General features: G+C 37.2%; 1 protein-coding gene across 11 annotated transcripts in view; it reads right to left on the reverse strand.

The window, feature by feature from the left end:
• Nucleotides 1-17,959, reverse strand: part of ALMS1 (ALMS1 centrosome and basal body associated protein) — a 226,430-nt gene that overhangs the window by 37,345 nt on the left and 171,126 nt on the right. For 10 of the 11 annotated variants that reach the window (XR_016395400.1, XM_089923013.1, XM_089923019.1 and 7 more), the window contains one exon: nt 8,168-9,330. Coding sequence is in view for 9 of the 11 variants with exons in the window: in XM_089923013.1 (XP_089779139.1) it covers nt 8,168-9,330 (1,163 nt within the window). In the remaining 2 variants the exon portion in view is untranslated. Of the gene's footprint in view, nt 1-1,311; nt 9,331-17,959 lie in introns of all 11 variants that reach the window. The other variant, XR_016395401.1, reaches the window with a different exon arrangement.

The following is a 17,959-nucleotide window of genomic DNA, read 5'->3' on the forward strand; positions in this document are numbered from 1 at the left end:
ATCATCAAGAAAGTGAAAAGGACGGCACAGAATGTAAGAACATGTTTGCAAAACATATCCTAATAAGGGACTTGTATTCAGAATAGACAAAGAAACACAACTCAGTAATAAAATGACAAATAAGCCAATTTTAAAATGGGCAAAGGATCGGAATAGACATTTCTCTAAAGGTAAACAAATGGCCAATAAGCATATGAAAAGATGCTCAACATCTTAGTCATTAGTGAAATGCAAATTAAAATCATTAAAAAGTGAGATACCTCTTCACACCCATTAAGATAGCTATTATCAAAAGACAGACAACAAGTGTTGACGAGGATGTAGACAAACTGAAATATGATCCAGATGGGAATATAAAATGGTGCAGCCACTTTGGAAAACACTTTGGCAGTTACTCAGAAGCTTAAACAGAGTTACCATATGATCCAGCAATTCTACTCCTAGGTATATATGTAAGAAAATTGAAGAAACTTGTGCACACAAAAACCTGTACATTAATGTTTACAGCAGCATTTTTCATTATGGCCAAAAAAGCAGACACAATCCACATGTCCAACAACTCATGAATAAACATGTTGTATATGTATTTGAAATACTGTTTGTTACTGTTCCTAACAAACAACAAGTACTGATTCCTGCTACAAAATGGATGAACCTTGAAAATATTAAGTAAAAGAAGCCAGACACAAAAGGCCACATATTGCATGATTTGCTTATAAAAAATGTCCCCAATAGGCAAATCCATAGAAACAGAAAGTAGATTAATGGTTGAAGGCTAGGAAATGACTGTTAAGGGGCACAGGGTTTCTTTTTGGTATGACAAAAAGTTCTGGAATTAGTGGTGACGGTTGTATAACCTCCTCTGAATATACTAAAAACCACTGAATTGTATACTTTACAAGAATGAATTGTAAGGTATGTAAATTTTATTTTTAAAAAATCAATAGAGATTGACCAACACGGAGACATACCCTGGGAAAGTAAGAAAACTTAGATTTTAAAAACCCAACAACAATCCAGGATCCAATAGGGAAAAAATATTAGGGTTGCCTCTGGCACAGAAATATTAATTGTATATGCCCAGAAAGGGGGAGCAAATCTGACTGAGTTTTGAATTAAAGATTATTATTCAAAAGTTTTATACCCAAACAAGTTGTTATTCCTATACAAAGGTTACAGAATGATAATCTCAAATTTATAAGAACTGAAGAGATGCTCACTCCTGAACAACTGTTGAAAAATCTAGCTAAACAACAAAATTATTTAAAGTAATAAACTCACAGTTACACTGAAAAGACTCACGATACTGACCCTCTTTAAAAAACACATAAAAGGGCTTCCCTGGTGGCGCAGTGGTTGAGAGTCCGCCTGCCGACGCAGGGGACACGGGTTTGTGCCCTGGTCCAGGAAGATCCCACATGCCACGGAGCGGCTGGGCCCGTGAGCCATGGCTGCTGAGCCTGTGCGTCTGGAGCCTGTGCTCCGCAACGGGAGAGGCCTGTGTACCGCAAAAAAAAAAATAAAATAAAATAAAAAAGAAAAACTAACAAAAAAAAAGACATAAAATGGTGATTTTGCTCACAACATGGAAGAAAAATGTTATACTTCTTAAAAATAAAGCTAATCAATACAGTAGTAATACTACCATAATGAACTGAGACAACATTCACAAAATATAACGAATATTGTTATGTTGGGAGGAGTGTGTGTAGGTGGGGAGTGAGGAGAAGTAGGGCAAGTGCAACCAGTTTCTTAATTTTTCATATAATGGAGTCAATAGATACTATTTCATATCTGGATGATACTTTGAGACAGTGGCTTAAGCATATTGGTTAATTACATGGCTGCTAAGTTAGCAAAAAAACAACTCAAAGAAAATCATATAGCAATAAAAAAAATTGAAAGCAGTAAATCATTAAAAATGATAAGAATCCCTGAAGAACCAAAACAATTTTGAAAAAGAACAACAAAGTTGGAGGATTCACACTTCCTGATTTCAAAACAGTAATATAATAACAGTGTGGTACTGGCATAAAGATAAACAGATCAATGGACTAGAATAGAGAGCCCAGAAATAAACCTTTGTGCCACATGGTCAAATGACCTCTGACCCTTGACAAGGGACCAAGACCATTCAACAGGAAAAGAGCAGTCCCCTTAACAAATGGTGCTGGGAAAGCTGGATATCCACATGCTCTTAAAAAGAATGAAACTAGAAAAGAAAAAGAATGAAGTTGGAGCCTTATCTTACATCATATACAAAAATTACCTCAAAATGGATTAAAGACCTAAAACTGTAACATTCTTGGAAGAACACACAGGGGAAAAGCTTCATGGCATTGGACTTGGTAATGACTCCTTAGATATGAAACCAAAAGCACAGGCAGCAAAAGTAAAACTCGACAACTGGGACTACATCAATATTAAAAATTTCTGGGCATCAAAGGACACAATCAACAAAGGTGAGAAGGCAACCCACTGATTGGGAGAAAAAATTATAAATCATATATTTGATAAGAGGTTAATACTCAGAATATGTAAAGAACTTCTACAACTCAATGACCAAAAAATAACACGATTCAAGAAGGAGCAAAGTACTTGAATAGACATTTCTCCAAAGATGATATACAAATGGCCAAGAAGTATATAAAAAGATGCTCAATATAATCATGAAAGAAATGCAAATCAAAAACTTATCACTTCATATGCATTAGGATGCCACTATAAAAAAAAACAGAAAATAACAAGTGTTGACAAAGATGTGGAAAAAGTGGAACCATTGTGTGCTGTTGGTGGGACTGTAAAATGGGCAGCTGCTATTGAAAACAGTATGGTGGTTCCTCAAATAGTTAAAAATAGAATTACCATATAATCCAGCCATTCCACTTCTGGATATGTACCCCCCCAAATTGAAAGCAGGATCTTGAATGGATATTTGTACACTCTAGCATCATTATTCACAATGGTCTAAAGATGGAAGCAACACAAGTATCTATTAACGGATGGATGAATGAATGAACAAACAAAATGTGGTATATACATACAATGCAGTATCATTCAGTCTTAAAGAAAGGACAATCCTGCCAGATGGTACAACACTGATGATACTTGAGGACATTATGCTAAGTGAAATAAACTTATTACTTAAAGACAAACACTGTATTCCACTTACATGAGGTACCTAAAGTAGTCAAATTCTTAGAATGGTGGTTGCTGGGGCTTGAGCATAAGGTGGAATGGGGAGTTGCTATTTGAGTCAGTGTAGAAATTCAGTTTTGCAAGATGAAAAGAGTCCAGAGATGGGTGACGGTGATGTCTGCACAATATGAATGTATTTAATACCATTAAACTATACCATGCACAAAAACAAATTCAAAATGGATTAAAGACTTAAATGTAAGAACTGAAACCACAACCAAAAAAAAAAGACAAAACTTCTTGAAGAAAACATAGGCAGTAAGCTCTTTGACACTGATCTTAGTAATTTTTTTTTTGCATATGTCTCCTCAGGCAAGGGAAACAAAACCAAAAATAAACAAATGGATCTACATCAAACTAAAGAGCTTTTCCACAGTGACGGGAACTATCATCTACTGAATGGGAGAAGATATCTACAAGCAATCTATCTAATAAGGGGTTAATACCCAGAATATACAAAGAACTCATACAACTCAACATCAAAAACCCAAACAACCTAATTTTAAAAAATGGGCAAAGGATCAGAATAGACATTTTTGCAAAGAAGACATACAGATGGCCAAGAGGCACATGAAAAGATGCTCAACATCACTAATCATCAGGGAAATGAAAATCAAAACCACCATGAGATATCACCTCACACCTGTCAGAATGGCTATTAGCAAAATACAACAAGTACTGGCAAGGATGAAGAGAAAAGGGAACACTCATGCACTGTTGGTGGAAATGTAAATTGGTGCAGCCACTATGGAAAACAGTTTGGAGGCTCCTCACAAAATTAAAAACAGAACTATCACATGATCCAACAATTAACATATGGGTATTTTTCTGAAGAAAACAAAAACACTAATTCAAAAAGATATATACACCCCTATGTTCACTGCAGCATTATTTACAATAGCCAAGATATGGAATCAACCTAAATGCCCACGGATAAAGAAAATGTGGTGTATATATTTATGAAACGGAATATTGTTCAGCCATAAAAAGAATGAAATCTTGCCATTTGCAACAACATGGATGGACCTAGAGGGTATTATGCTAAGTGAAATCTAAAAAACAAACACAACAAAACAGAAACAGAGTTACAGATAGAAAACAAACAGGTGGTTGTCAGAGGGGAGGTGGTGAAGGGAGGAAAGAAATAGGGGAGGGAGATTAAGAAGTACAAACTTCCAGTTGTAAAATAAATGAGCCACGGGTATTAAGTGTACAGTGTGGAGAATACAGTCAATAACTATGTAATATCTTTGCATAGTGACATATCGTAACTAGACTCACCATGGTGTTTGAAATGTATAGAAATATCAAATCACTATTTTGTGCACAGGAACTAACATAATGTTGTAGATTAATTATACTGCAGAAAAAAAAACTCATACAAAGAGATCAGATTTGTGGTTAACAGAGGCAATGGGTGGGGGGGAGGGAGTGGGAATTGGTTGAGGGCAGTCAAACTTCCAGTTATAAGGTAAACAACTGTTAGGGATGTAATGTACAACATGATAAATAAAACTAACACTGCTGTATATTATATATGAAAGTGATTAAGAGAGTAAATCCTAAGAGTTCTCATCACAAGGAAAATACTTCTTTCTATTTCTTAAATTTTGAATCTGTATGAGATGATACATATACACTAAACTTACTGTGATAATCATTTCATGATGTATGTAAGTAAAATCATTATGCTGTACTCAAACAAACAGTGCTGTATGTCAATTAAATCAATAGAACTGGAAGAAAAATAAAATAGAATTACAAAGAAAAAATGGTTAAGATGATAAATTTTGTTATGCATATATTATCACAATTAAAAATAATAAAGAAAAAGAAAGAAAACACGAGAATCAAATACTTAGGAATAACTTTAGACAAGAAGGTATAACACTTGTACATTGGCAACTACAAGACCTTACTGGAAGAAATTAAAGGCCTAAATAAATTGAAAAACATCCTGTGTTCATCGACTGGAAGACAATGTTGTTAAGATGGCAATAAACCCCAAAGCAAGCTAAATATTAAATGCAATTAATATAAAATTCCCAACAACCTTTTCAGCAGAAATTTTAAAAAGTTGATCCTAAAATTCATATGGAGACACAAGGGCCCTGATTGGCCAAAACAGTCTTTAAAAAGAACAAACTTGGAAGACTCATACTTCTCAATTTTAAAACTTACTACAAAGCTACAGTAACTAAAATCAGTGCAGTAATGGCATATAGATCGGCATATAGATCAATGGAACAGAACTGAAAGCCTAGAAATAAACCCTCACATCTATGGTCAACTGACTTTTGACAAGGGTGCCAAGACCATTCAATGGAGAAAGAACAGTCTCAACAGCTGATTTTGGGACAATTCCACGTGGAAAGAATGTTTGACCCCCTACCTCATACCATATAAATAAATTAACTCAATACACATCCAAGATGCAAATGAAAGAACTAAAAGTATAAAATTCTTGAAAGAAAATATACGGACAAATCTTCATGACTTTGGTTAAGAATCCACCTGACAATGCAGGGTTCAAGCCCTGGTCCAGGAAGATCCCCCATGCCAAGGAGCAACTAAGCCCGGGCCCCACACTACTGAACCTGCACTCTAGAGCCCACGAGCCACAACTACTGAGCCAGCAAGCCACAACTACTGAAGCCCGCGCACCTAGGGCCCGTGCTCTGCAACGAGAGAAGCCACCACAATGAGAAGCCCACACGCCACAACGAAGAGTAGCCCCTGCTTGCCGCAACTCGAGAAAGCCTATGCACAGCAATGAAGACCAAAGGCAGCCAAAAATTAATTTTAAAAAATGGCCAACAAGCACATAAAAAGATACTTAACATCATTAGTCATTATGCAAAGGGAAAGGCAAAACAAACCACAATCAAAATGACAATGAGTATGAGATACCACTTTGTACCTACTGGGATGGCAAAAAAAAAAAAAAAAAAGTAAATAAAGAGTGTTGGTGAATATGGAGAAATTGGAACCCTTAGAAATTGTTGCTGGGAATGTAAAATGGTGTGGCCACTGTGAAAAACAGTTTGACGGTTCCTAAATAAGCTTAAAATAAAATTACCAAATGACCCAGCATTTTCAACTCTTATGTGTATACCCAAAAGAACTGTATGTAGGTGTTCAAATAAAAACTTGTACACAAATGTTCATATCAGTTCTATTCACAATAGCCAAAAGGTAGAAACAACCTAAATGTCCACGAATGGATGAACAGATAAATAAAATGTGTCTAAACATGTAATGAAATATTATTCAGCCATAAAAAGCAATGAAGTACTGACAGATGCTAGGACATGGATAAATCTCAGAAAGATTATTCTAGAGTCAAAGAAGCTTGACACAAAGGCCACATATGATATGATTCCAATTAAATGAAATAACCAGAATAGGCAAGTTTACAGAGACAAAAAGTAAATTAGTGATTGACAGGGGCTGGTAGGAAGGGGGAATAGAGAGTAACTGCTTAGCGGGTATGAGGTTTCCACTAGGGTGATGAAAAAGCTCTGAAACTAGATAGTGGTGATAGTTGTAAAACACTGTGAATATACTCAGTGCCACTGAACTGCATACTTTAAAATGATAAAACTGTAAACTTTGTTATGTATATGTATTTTAGTACACACACCAAAAAACCCTCTATCTGCATCCTTTCCCCCTACCTCCCCTATGGAACAAAAGGCCTCAATCTGTGTCTTTCCCAATTTTTGGCTTACTTTAAAAAAGAGTCTTACTGTACTATTTATATGTGTAATTACTATCATTTAATACCTACCAAAAACAATATTGAGAAATAATATTTATGGTTAAATGTCTGAATGTTTTGTGCCTTCTTTCGGCTAAACCAGTGGTCTCCAAATTGTTTTGATCATGGGGTCCCGCTGATAAAACATTTTTAAGTACAAATTACTAAAGTAGATATTTATTTATAAATTATATATTATTGCTGTACTCATACACTGTAAAACATATACAAAAATATAAACTTTAAAAGGTTCATACTCCAATGAACCATTTTGCAAGTATCCCTATTTGGAGAGCACCTGTCCAAATCAATTTTATCTTGGGTTAAAGTAATGGTCTGCAATTTACTGACCCCTTGAAATCTGCCTTTATGGAATTCCCTAAACAAAGGCCATATTAGCCTTATACGATTGTTGTTACTGAGAATGTACTGTAAGGATGCCGATGAGGATTTTGTTACACCACAATGCCTTCTTTATGAGGACAGATGAGAGAAATTTAAGAAGCCTTAGTATCAGAAATATCTGTAATGCTTTTGAAAATTTAGTTTGCTTTTATATTAGAGTTATGTAATTGATCACAAAATTCTAGCAACACTAATTTCTAGAAAACATAAAGCAAAATTTGTGGCTCATCTTTAGCAACCATATCCACAAGGTATCAACTTGCCTTCCCATCACTCTTAATTCTTCATGTATTTATTTTTTAAATCATGTTGTACCTCACCCCTCCCTGGCTTCAGTCTAATTTTCCATCATTCCAATTCTTCATTTACTTAAAAAACAATCATATCATATTACTTATGTGTGTGTGTGTGTGTGTGTGTATGCTTAAAAGCACCTCAAAATTTCTTAAAGACAGGGAGGAATGAATAAACAAAAACCAACAGGCAAAAAAAACAGGCAATATTGTTCAGAATGGAGGTCATTCTAAACTTGAAGATCCCCTGTACCAAAGGTATAGACTTTGCAGATTTTGCAGCATTTAGCAGCAAAGCCTTTCATCCAAAGGGTAATTCGTAAATGAGTGTTGATGAAAAGAATGACAACTCAAACAGCACTGTACTACACTTTCTCACTCTTTTCCAGCTGGTAAGAAATGTTACAGTGAGGAAAGGGCAATTGGCTTTTTTTCACCTGTGTGCAAAGCTTAACTAAAAAGTCCATGAAAAATGCAGTCATATTGCCAGATGGAATTTGCAGCCATGTACCTGGACGTGTTTCCTTCTGGTGTGCTCTGAAGTAATTTGGGGATAACCTGTACTCAGTGGTTTCTTGTTTTTCTTGCTCCGCTTCTCAAGGTATCTCCTCTGATGGTCAGTGATGCTGCTGTATAATTTAATTCGCCTGGGTGACAAACAAACTCTTTCATGACCAAAAGCATGGATCAGTCGGGCAGTATCAATGGTGGAAATAGAGCTGCTCCTCTCATGCAGAGTCACTTCCTTATCTGTTTGGGTCAATATATCTGATTCCACAGAAGTGGTGGTGGAAAGGATGTTGGTGGCAGTATCTGTGAGCAGCTCACTCTCCTCTGAGTGTCTAGAATCTGAAGAAGTGTTATTTATATAATGAAAACCTGGCTGTTTTCTCAAAATATATTTATCAAATTTAATCTGTTCAATTTTAATCTGATTGGACCTCCCAGCTTGATGAGTAGAAAGCACCTTGTTTTTTTTAAGATCGCCTGTGTTTTTATGGCATTTCTCCAGGCTTTTATACCGTTTCTTTTTCTGAAGCTTGTTTTTCTGCTGTTGCTGTCTACCACTCCATTCCTTAACATCTTGTTTCCCTTTGCTATCATCCTGTGTACTTTCTGAGGGCTGGAGAAAATGTGTGATGGGATGCTGAAGAAGTTTAGCCAAATGATCAAGTCGCTCCACCAAGGAAAGTTCCTTCTTGGCACTGAACTCAGGAGGTTTCTGTTGACTCTGTCGCTCCTGATACCTGTTCCAGAGTTCATTTAAACTCACAGTGTGCTGAGCTGTTAACTCTGGGGTGGCCTTATGATCCTTTTTTAGGTCATTAACTTGTTTGTCATATTTTAGAAAATCTCTAGCCTGACTTTTAGTAGTATGCTTTACTTCTTTGTTTTCCGAGTTTACATTGATACTGAGGCTCTCTATTGTGGTATAATCTGACTTTGTCTTTGCCACATTTTGATAAGAGGAAGGAAGACAAGTGTGTTCTCTTTGTTTGTCTGGATGATGCTGAAAGGAATCTTTCCAAGAATGACTCATGAAAACTCTTCTTCCTAAGGATTCATGGCAAAAATCTTGATCACTTGGTAGGTGCACTGGATGATGAAAGTAAAACTTAGCTGACCTGAAGACAGAATGGGTGGTATTTTCAAATTCTGAATGACATCTGGAATCTGAAAAGGCAAAAAAAAAAAAAAAAAGATTTTGAAGGACTTTCAAAATATTTGCATTCCATTTAAAAATAGTATTCACATTTAATTCTTTAGATACAAAACAAAGACTGAAGGAAAGAATGGTCTATATAAAGATTAAGAAAATTCACTGCCTGGACAAAGGATTCATGCCTTGTGCCTAGTGGCCAGCTTGGCATGGTAATAGTTTAAGAGACTCAGGATCAAAAGACCCAGATTCTGGGCTGGATTCTGCCACAGACTGGCTGTATGACCTTGAGGAGGGCATTTTGGTCCCTGGGATGTAACAGCAGCTGCTATGTATTACTGCTTGCTATGTGTGGGGTATTATGAATATGCTCTATATCTGTTTTTTTCCCCTCTTATAAAACTGAGAGAGAGGTATTATTAATCTCATTTTCAGCTAAGAAACCTGAGACTTTATTTTTATCATCAGTAATTAAATGGATGGAATTTTAAAAACTCCAACTCTTTACATGTTTTAGAGCCTTGAAAAATTCTTTTTTGTGAACCATCTTCACACCCCCTCAATTTTTTTTATTGTGGTAAAATACACCTAATATAAATTACCATCTTCCATCTTCACATTTTGACAGTCATTCTATATCAAAATAGGCATTTTAAGATGTAGAACATCTTAACAACTATAAACCGTAATTGTAAACATTAATTCAGTTTCCATACACATTTTTAGAGTTCTAAGTCTAAAGAAACAGACATAGACATGAAACAAAGTATCACTTGTAACTATGGGATCCATTCTTCCTTCTCTATAGATTATTGGTCATCAGAATTTTCACTAAATACTCTGGGAATCCCTAAGACAATTTCCCCAATATATAGTGGGATACATGGAATCTGCTTTTATATCTAAAGTATAAAAAGACTCTCAAACCTCCCAATGAACAGAAGTCCAGGACCAGGTGGCTTCACTGCTGAATTCTACCAAACATTTAAGGAAGAATTAATATGAAAGATTCTCAAACTCTTCCAATAAACAGAAAAGAACACTTCCAAACTTATTTTATAAGGCCCACATTACCCTGTTACCCAGACGTTACCTAGATACCCAGTGTAGATACACTACAAGAAAATTACAAGCCAATATCCCTGATGAACATACATGCAAAAAAAACCCAAACAAAACATTAGCACACCAAGTTCAATAATATATTAAAAGGATTATACACTATGATCAAGTGGGATTTATTCCAGGGGTGCAAGGATGGTTCAACATCTACAAATCAATGTGGTACATGACACTAACCAAATAAAGGATAAAAATCATATAATCAATAGATGTAGAAAAAGCATTTGAGAGAACTCAAAATCTATTCATGATAAAAACTCTCAACAAAGTAGGTCTAGAGGAAACATAGCTCAACGACCATTTCTGACAAGACCATAGCTAACATACTCAATGGTGAAAAATGGAAAGCATTTCCTCTAAGATCAGGTACAAGACAAGGATATCCACTGGCATCACGTTTATTGAACACAGTATTGGAAGTCCTAGCCAGAGCAATTAGACAAGAAAAAGAAACAAAAGGCACCAAATCAGAAGAGAAGCAAAATTGTCACTATGTGAAAATGGCATGATTTTATATATAGAAAACCCTAAAGACTCCACCAAAAAAAACTGTTATAACTAATACATTCAGTAAAGTTGCAGTATACAAAATTATTTAACAGACAAAAATCTGTTGCATTTCTATATATTAATAATAAACTACCAGAAAAAGAAATTAAAACAATCCTATTCATAATTGCATCAAAAGAATAAAATACCTAGGAATAAGTTTAACCAAGGAGGTAAAAGACCTGTATACTGAAAACATTGATGAAAAAAGCTGAAAAAGACATGAAAAAATGGGAAAATATTCTGTGCTCACAGATTTGAAGAATTAGTATTGTTAAAATGTCCACACTACTCAAAACAATCTACAGATTCAATGCAATCCCTATCAAAATTCCAATGGCATTTTCCACAAAAATAGAACAATCCTAAAATTTGTATGTAACCACAAAAGACTCCAAATAGCCAAAGCAATCTTAAAAAAGTAGAAGAAAACTGTAGGCATCACACTCCCTGATTCCAAACTATATTACAAAGCTACAGTAATCAAAATGGTATAGTACTGGCATAAAAACAGACATGTAGATCAATGGAACAGAATAGAGAGACCAGAAATAAATTCTCACATATAAGGCCAATTACCTTATGACAAAGGAGCCAAGAATATACAATGGGGAAAGGATAGTCTCTTCAATAAATGGTACTGGGAAAACTGGATAGCCACATGCAAAAGAATGAAACTGAACCATTATCTTACACCATACACAAATATCAATTCTAAATGGATTGAAGATTTAAATGTAAGATCTGAAACCATAAAATTCCTAGAAGAAAACATAGGCAGTTAAGAGCTTTGACAGTGGTGTTAGCAATAATTTTTTGAATTTGACACCAAAAGCAAAGACAACAAAAGCAAAGGTAAATAGTAGGAGTACATCCAACTGAAAGGCTTCTGCACAGCAAAAGAAGCCAGACTACTGAATGGAAGAAGATATTTGCAAATGATATATCTGACAAGGGGTTAACATCCAAAATACACAAAGACTTCAACTCAAATAAAACAAACAAACAAACAACCCAATTCAAAAACGGGCACAGGATCTTAATAGACATTTTTGTAAAGAAGACATACGAATGGCTAACAAATACAGGAAAAGATACTCAGCGTCAATAATCATCAGAGAAATGCAAACCAAAACCACAATAAGATATCACGTCACACCTGTTAGAATGGCTATCATCAAAAAGACAAGAAATAACAAGCATTAGTGAGGATATGGAGCTAAAGGTTCCTTTTTCTGTGCACTGTTAGTGAGAATGTAATTGGTGTTGCTGCTATGGAAATCAGTATGGAGGTTACCCAAAGAGTTAAAAATGGAGCTACCATATGATCCAGCAATTCTGCTTCTGGGTCTATACACAAAACAATTGAAAGCTTGGTCTTGGAGAGATATTCGTATGTGTGTTCACTGCAGCAGTATTTAAAATAGCCAAGACATGGAAACAACCTAAGTGTCCACTGATGGATGAACAGATAAAGAAAATGTGGTATGGGGGGTGGGAGGAATTGGGAGATTGGGACTGACATATATACACTATTGATACTATGTATAAAATAGATAACTAATGAGAACCTACTGTATATAGCACAGGGAATTCTACTCAATGCTCTGTGGTGACCTAAATGGGACGGAAATCCATAAAAGAGGGGATATATATATATGTATAGCTGATTCACTTTGCTGTACAGTAGAAACTAACACAACACTGTAAAGCAACTATACTCCAATAAAAATTAAAACAAAACAAAACAAAAAGAAACTGTGGTATAGAGGAAAGTGGGCAAGATGGCAGAGTAAAAAGACCTTGAGCTCACCTCCTCTCACAAGCACACCAAAATCACAACTATCTGCAGAACAACCATTAAACCCCCCCCCCACACACAAAACTGGAACCCACCAGAAAAGAGCTCCTACACCAAAGGACATAAAGAAGGAACCACAACAAAACTGGTAGTAGGGACAGACTCACGATATAATCAAATCCCATAACCCCTATGTAGGTAACCTGAAAACTGGAGAGTAAATGTATTGCAGAGGTTCTCCCAGGCTGGGGGTCTGGCACTGTTGAGATAAGCCCACAGAGCATTTGGCTTTGAAGGCCAGAAGGCTTAATTGCAGGAGCCCCACAGGACTGGGGTAAATAGAGATATCGCTCTTAAAGGGTGCACATGAAATCTCATATACCCTGGGACACAGGGCCAAAGAAGTAATTTGATAGGAGCCTGGGCCAGACCTACCTGCTGGTCTTGGAAAGTCTCTTGGAGCGTCCGGGATTGGGGGAGGGTGGCTGAGGCTCACCCTGGGGACATAGACACTGGTGGCAGACATATTGGGGAATACTGTTGTTGGTGGATGACATATTGGCTCATTAGCTCCAAAACCTGGCCCCACCCAACAGCCTGCAGGCAACAGTGCTGGGACGCCTCAGGCCAAAGAACTAACTGGGTCAGGACACAGCTCCACCCATTAGCAGACAGGCTGCCTAAAGACTAAAAAGCTCACAGCTGCCTTTGGACTCGCCCCTAGACATGGCCCAGCCAAGCCCCAGCACCACCCACCAGTAGAAAGGCACAGGACTCTCCCACCAGGAAGCCAGGCCAAGCCTCTAGCCCAGTCTCATTCACCAGGATACAGGCACCAAAAGCAAGAAAACTATGATTCTGCAGTGCAGGCCAGACCTTCCCTGGGACCAGCTGGGCCCTGGACTGGCCCACTAGCAGGCCAAAGAAACCTTCAGGACACTCCAGACCCTGTACCCAACTGTGTCAGGAACCGACACCACCCCCACAACAACCTGAAACGAGCTCTGGGATCCCAGGGCCCTGCAGCTGGACTCCAGGAGCCAGCTCTGCCTGCCAGTAGACCAGCACTAACCCCAGGATCTGGCTTCAACTACCAGTGGGTAGGCAACAACCCTAGGGTCTTCAGGACCCTGACTCCATCCACCAGTGAGCCAGCATTAGCCCCGGGGCCCCTAGGATTCTGCAACCAGCCACACTGTGACCAGGCCCTGCTGAACAGCAGCCAGCAGCCTCCACACAAGGCAGGACCTAGCAACCAACCAGACTAGGGGCCTACCAGACTGCCCACATAGTTAGCCCACCACAACAGAAGGCCCAAGTAGCCCTCTTAGGGTGAACCCCTAAAGCACACAGCTTGGGTAACAAGAGGGGAGTGCATTGCTGGAGTGCACAGGATGCCTCCTACAGAGGGCCACTTCTCCAAGGTTGAGAGATGTAACTTGCCTACTACATACATAAAAATACAAATAGCAACTTATTGACAAAATGAGATGGCAGAGGAATATGTTTCAGATGAAGGAACAAGATAAAATCCCAGAAGAAGAACTAAGTGAAGTGGAAACAGGCAATCTACCCAAGAAATAGTTCAGAGTAATGAGCATAAAGATGATCAAAGAACTCAGGAGGAGAATGGATGCACAGAACGAGAAGTTATAAGTTTTAAGAAAAGAGTTAGAAAATATAAAGAACAACCAGACATGAAGAATACAATAACTGAAATGAAAAATACAGTGGAAGGAATCAAAGTAGACTAAAGGATTCAGAAGAATGGATCAGTGAGCTGGAAGACAGAGTAGTGGAAATCACTGCCACTGAACAGAAAAAAGATTAAAAAAAAAAAAAAAAAAGAAATGAGGACAGTTTAAAAGATCTCTGAGACAACATCAAGAGCACTAATATTTGCATTACAGGGGTCCCAGAAGAAAAGAGAAAGAGCCCGGAAAAATATTTGAAAGAAAGAGCTCAGGAAAATATTTGAAGAGATAATAGCTGAAAACCGCCCTAACCTGGGAAAGGAAATAGTCATCCAAGTCCAAGAAGTGCAGAAAATCCCATACAGGATAACCCAAAGAGGAACACACCAAGACATGCTGTAATCAAAATGTCAAAAATTAAAGATACAGAGAATACTAAAAGCAGCACGGGGAAAGCAACAAATAACATACAAAGGAACTCCCATAAGACTATCAGCTGACTTTTCAGCAGGCACTCTGCAGGTTGGAAGGGACTGCCATGATATATTTAAAGTGATGAAAGGGAAAAACCTACATCCAAGAATACTCTACTCAGAAAGGCTCTTGTTCAGATTTGACAGAGAAATCAAAAGCTGTATAGACAAGCAAAGGCTAAAAGAATTCAGCACCACTAAACCAGCTTTACAACAAATATTAAAGGAACTTCTCTAGGTGCAAAAGATATGAGAAAATTATGGAACAAAAAAGCTCACCAGTAAACATACAGTAAAGGTAGGAAATCATTCACAAACAAAGCTAGCAGGAAGATTAAAAGACAAAAGTAGTAAAATCATCTGTATCCACGATAAGCAGTTAAGGGATACAAAAAACAATTTGACGTAAAACATGACATAAAAAACAGTAATCATGAGGGAAGGAGAGTACACATGTAGGGTATTTAAGATGCATTTGAAATTAAGACATCAGCAACTCAGAAGAATCAGATATATATAGAGAGAGACTGCTATACAATAACCTCAAGGTAACCACAAGCCAAAAATCTATAACAGATACACACATACACAAAAAAGGAATCTAAACATAACACTGAAGATAGTCATCAAATCACAAGAGAAGAGAACAAAAGAAGGAAAAAGACGACCTACAGAAACAAATACAAAACAATTAACAAAATGACAGTATACATATTGATAATTACCTTAAACGCAAACAGACTGAATGCTCCAACCAAAAGACACAAACTGGATGAATGGACACAAAAACAAGACCCGTTTATTTGCTGCCTACAAGAGACTCACTACAGATCTAGAGACACATACAGACTAAAAGAGAGGGGATGGAAAAGGTAGTCCACACAAATGAAAATCAAAAGAAAGCCAGAGTAGTAATATTTATATTAGATGAAATCAACTTTAAAATAAAAACTGTCACAGGAGACAAAGAAGGACACTACAGAATGATCAAGGGATCAATCCAAGAAGAAGCTATAACAGCTGTAAATATATATGCACCCAACATAGGAGCACCTTAATACATAAGGCAAAATATTAACAGACATAAAAGGAGAAATCAACAGTAGCACAATAATAGTAAGGGACTTTAACACCCAACTTATATCAATGGACAGATCATCCAGACAGAAAATCAATAAGGAAACATAGGCCTTAAATAACACATTAGACCAAAGGGACTTAACTGATATTTATAGAGCATTCCACCCAAAAGCAGCAGAATACACATTCTTTTCAAGTGCACATGGAACATTCTCCAGGATAGATCACATGTCAGGCCACAAAACAAGCCTTGGTAAATTTAAGAAAACTGAAATCATATCAAGCTTCTTTCCCAACCACAACTCTATGGAACTAGAAATCAACTACAAGAAAAAAAAAACTGCAAAACCCACGAACACGTGGAGGCTAAACAATATGCTACTAAACAACCAATGGATCACTGAAGAAATCAAAGAGGAAATCAAAAACTACCTAGAGACAAATGAAAACGAAAACACGATGATCTAAGACCTATGGGATGCAGAAAAAGCAGTTCTAAGAGGGAAGTTTATGGTGATACAGGCTTACCTCAGGAAACAAGAAAAATCTCAAATTAACAACCTAAACTTACATCTAAAGCAAGTAGAGAAAGAAGAATAAAAACCAAAGTTAGTAGAAGGAAAGAAATCATAAATATCAGAGCAGAAATAGATGAAATAGAGACTAAAAAAAAATAGGAAAGATCAATGAAACTAAAAGCTGGCTCTTTGAAAATATAAACAAAATTGATAAACCTTTAGGAAGACTCATCAAGAAAAAAAGGGAGAGGGCCCCAATCAATAAAATCAGAAATGAAAAAGGAGAAGTTACAACCGACACGACAGAAATACAAAGGATCATAAGAGACTACTATGAGCAACTACACGCCAATAAAATGGACAACCTAGAAGGAATTGATGAATTCTTAGAAAGGTACAATCTCCCAAGACTGAATCAGGAACACACAGAAAATATGAACAGACCAATTACCAGAACTGAAATTGAATCAACAATTTAAAAATTCCCAACAAAGAAAAGTCCAGGACCTAATGGCTTCACAGGTGAATTCTACCAAACATTGAGAAGAGTTAACACCCATCCTTCTGAAACCATTCCAAAAATTTGCAGAGGAAGGAACACTTCTGAACACATTCTAGGAGGCCACCGTCACCCTGATACCAAAACCAGACAAAGATATTACAAAAAAGAAAACTACAGACCAATACCACTGATGAACATAGATGCAACAACAAAATACTCAACAAAATACTAGCAAACCGAATCCACTAATAAATTAAAAGGATCATACACCATGATCACGTGGGATTCATCCCAGGGATGCAAGGATTTTTCAATATCTGCAAATCCATCAGTGTGATACACCACATTAACAAACTGAAGAATAAAAACCATATGACCAGGCTTCCCTGGTGGCACAGTGGTTAAGAATCCACCTGCCATTGCAGGGGACACGAATTCGAGCCCTGCTCCAGGAAGATCCCACATGCCGCGAAGCAACTAAGCCCGTGTGCCATAACTACTGAACCTGTGCTCTAGAGCCTGTGAGCCACAACTACTGAGCCCACGTGCTACAACTACTGAAGCCTGTGCACCTAGAGCCCGTGCTCCGCAACAAAAGAGAAGCCACCGCAACGAGAAGCCCGCACACCACAACAAAGAGTAGCCCCCGCTTGTTGCAACTAGAGAAAGCCTGCGCTTTCAACACAGCCAAAAATAAATAAATAAAATAAATTTATTGAAAGAAAAACATATGATCATCTCGATAGATGCAGGAAAAGCTTTTGACAAATTTCAACACACATTTATGATAAAAACTCTCTAGAAAGTGGGCACAGAGAGAACATACCTCAACACAATAAAGGCCATATATGACAAACCCACAGCTAACATTATACTCAATGGTGAAAAGCTGAAAGCATTTCCC

The sequence above is a fragment of the Delphinapterus leucas genome, chromosome 13 (genome assembly GCF_059928025.1).
Source record: "Delphinapterus leucas isolate spDelLeu-1000000601 "Yukka" chromosome 13, BTC_Dleu_Yukka2, whole genome shotgun sequence".
Taxonomy (NCBI): Eukaryota; Metazoa; Chordata; class Mammalia; order Artiodactyla; family Monodontidae; genus Delphinapterus; species Delphinapterus leucas.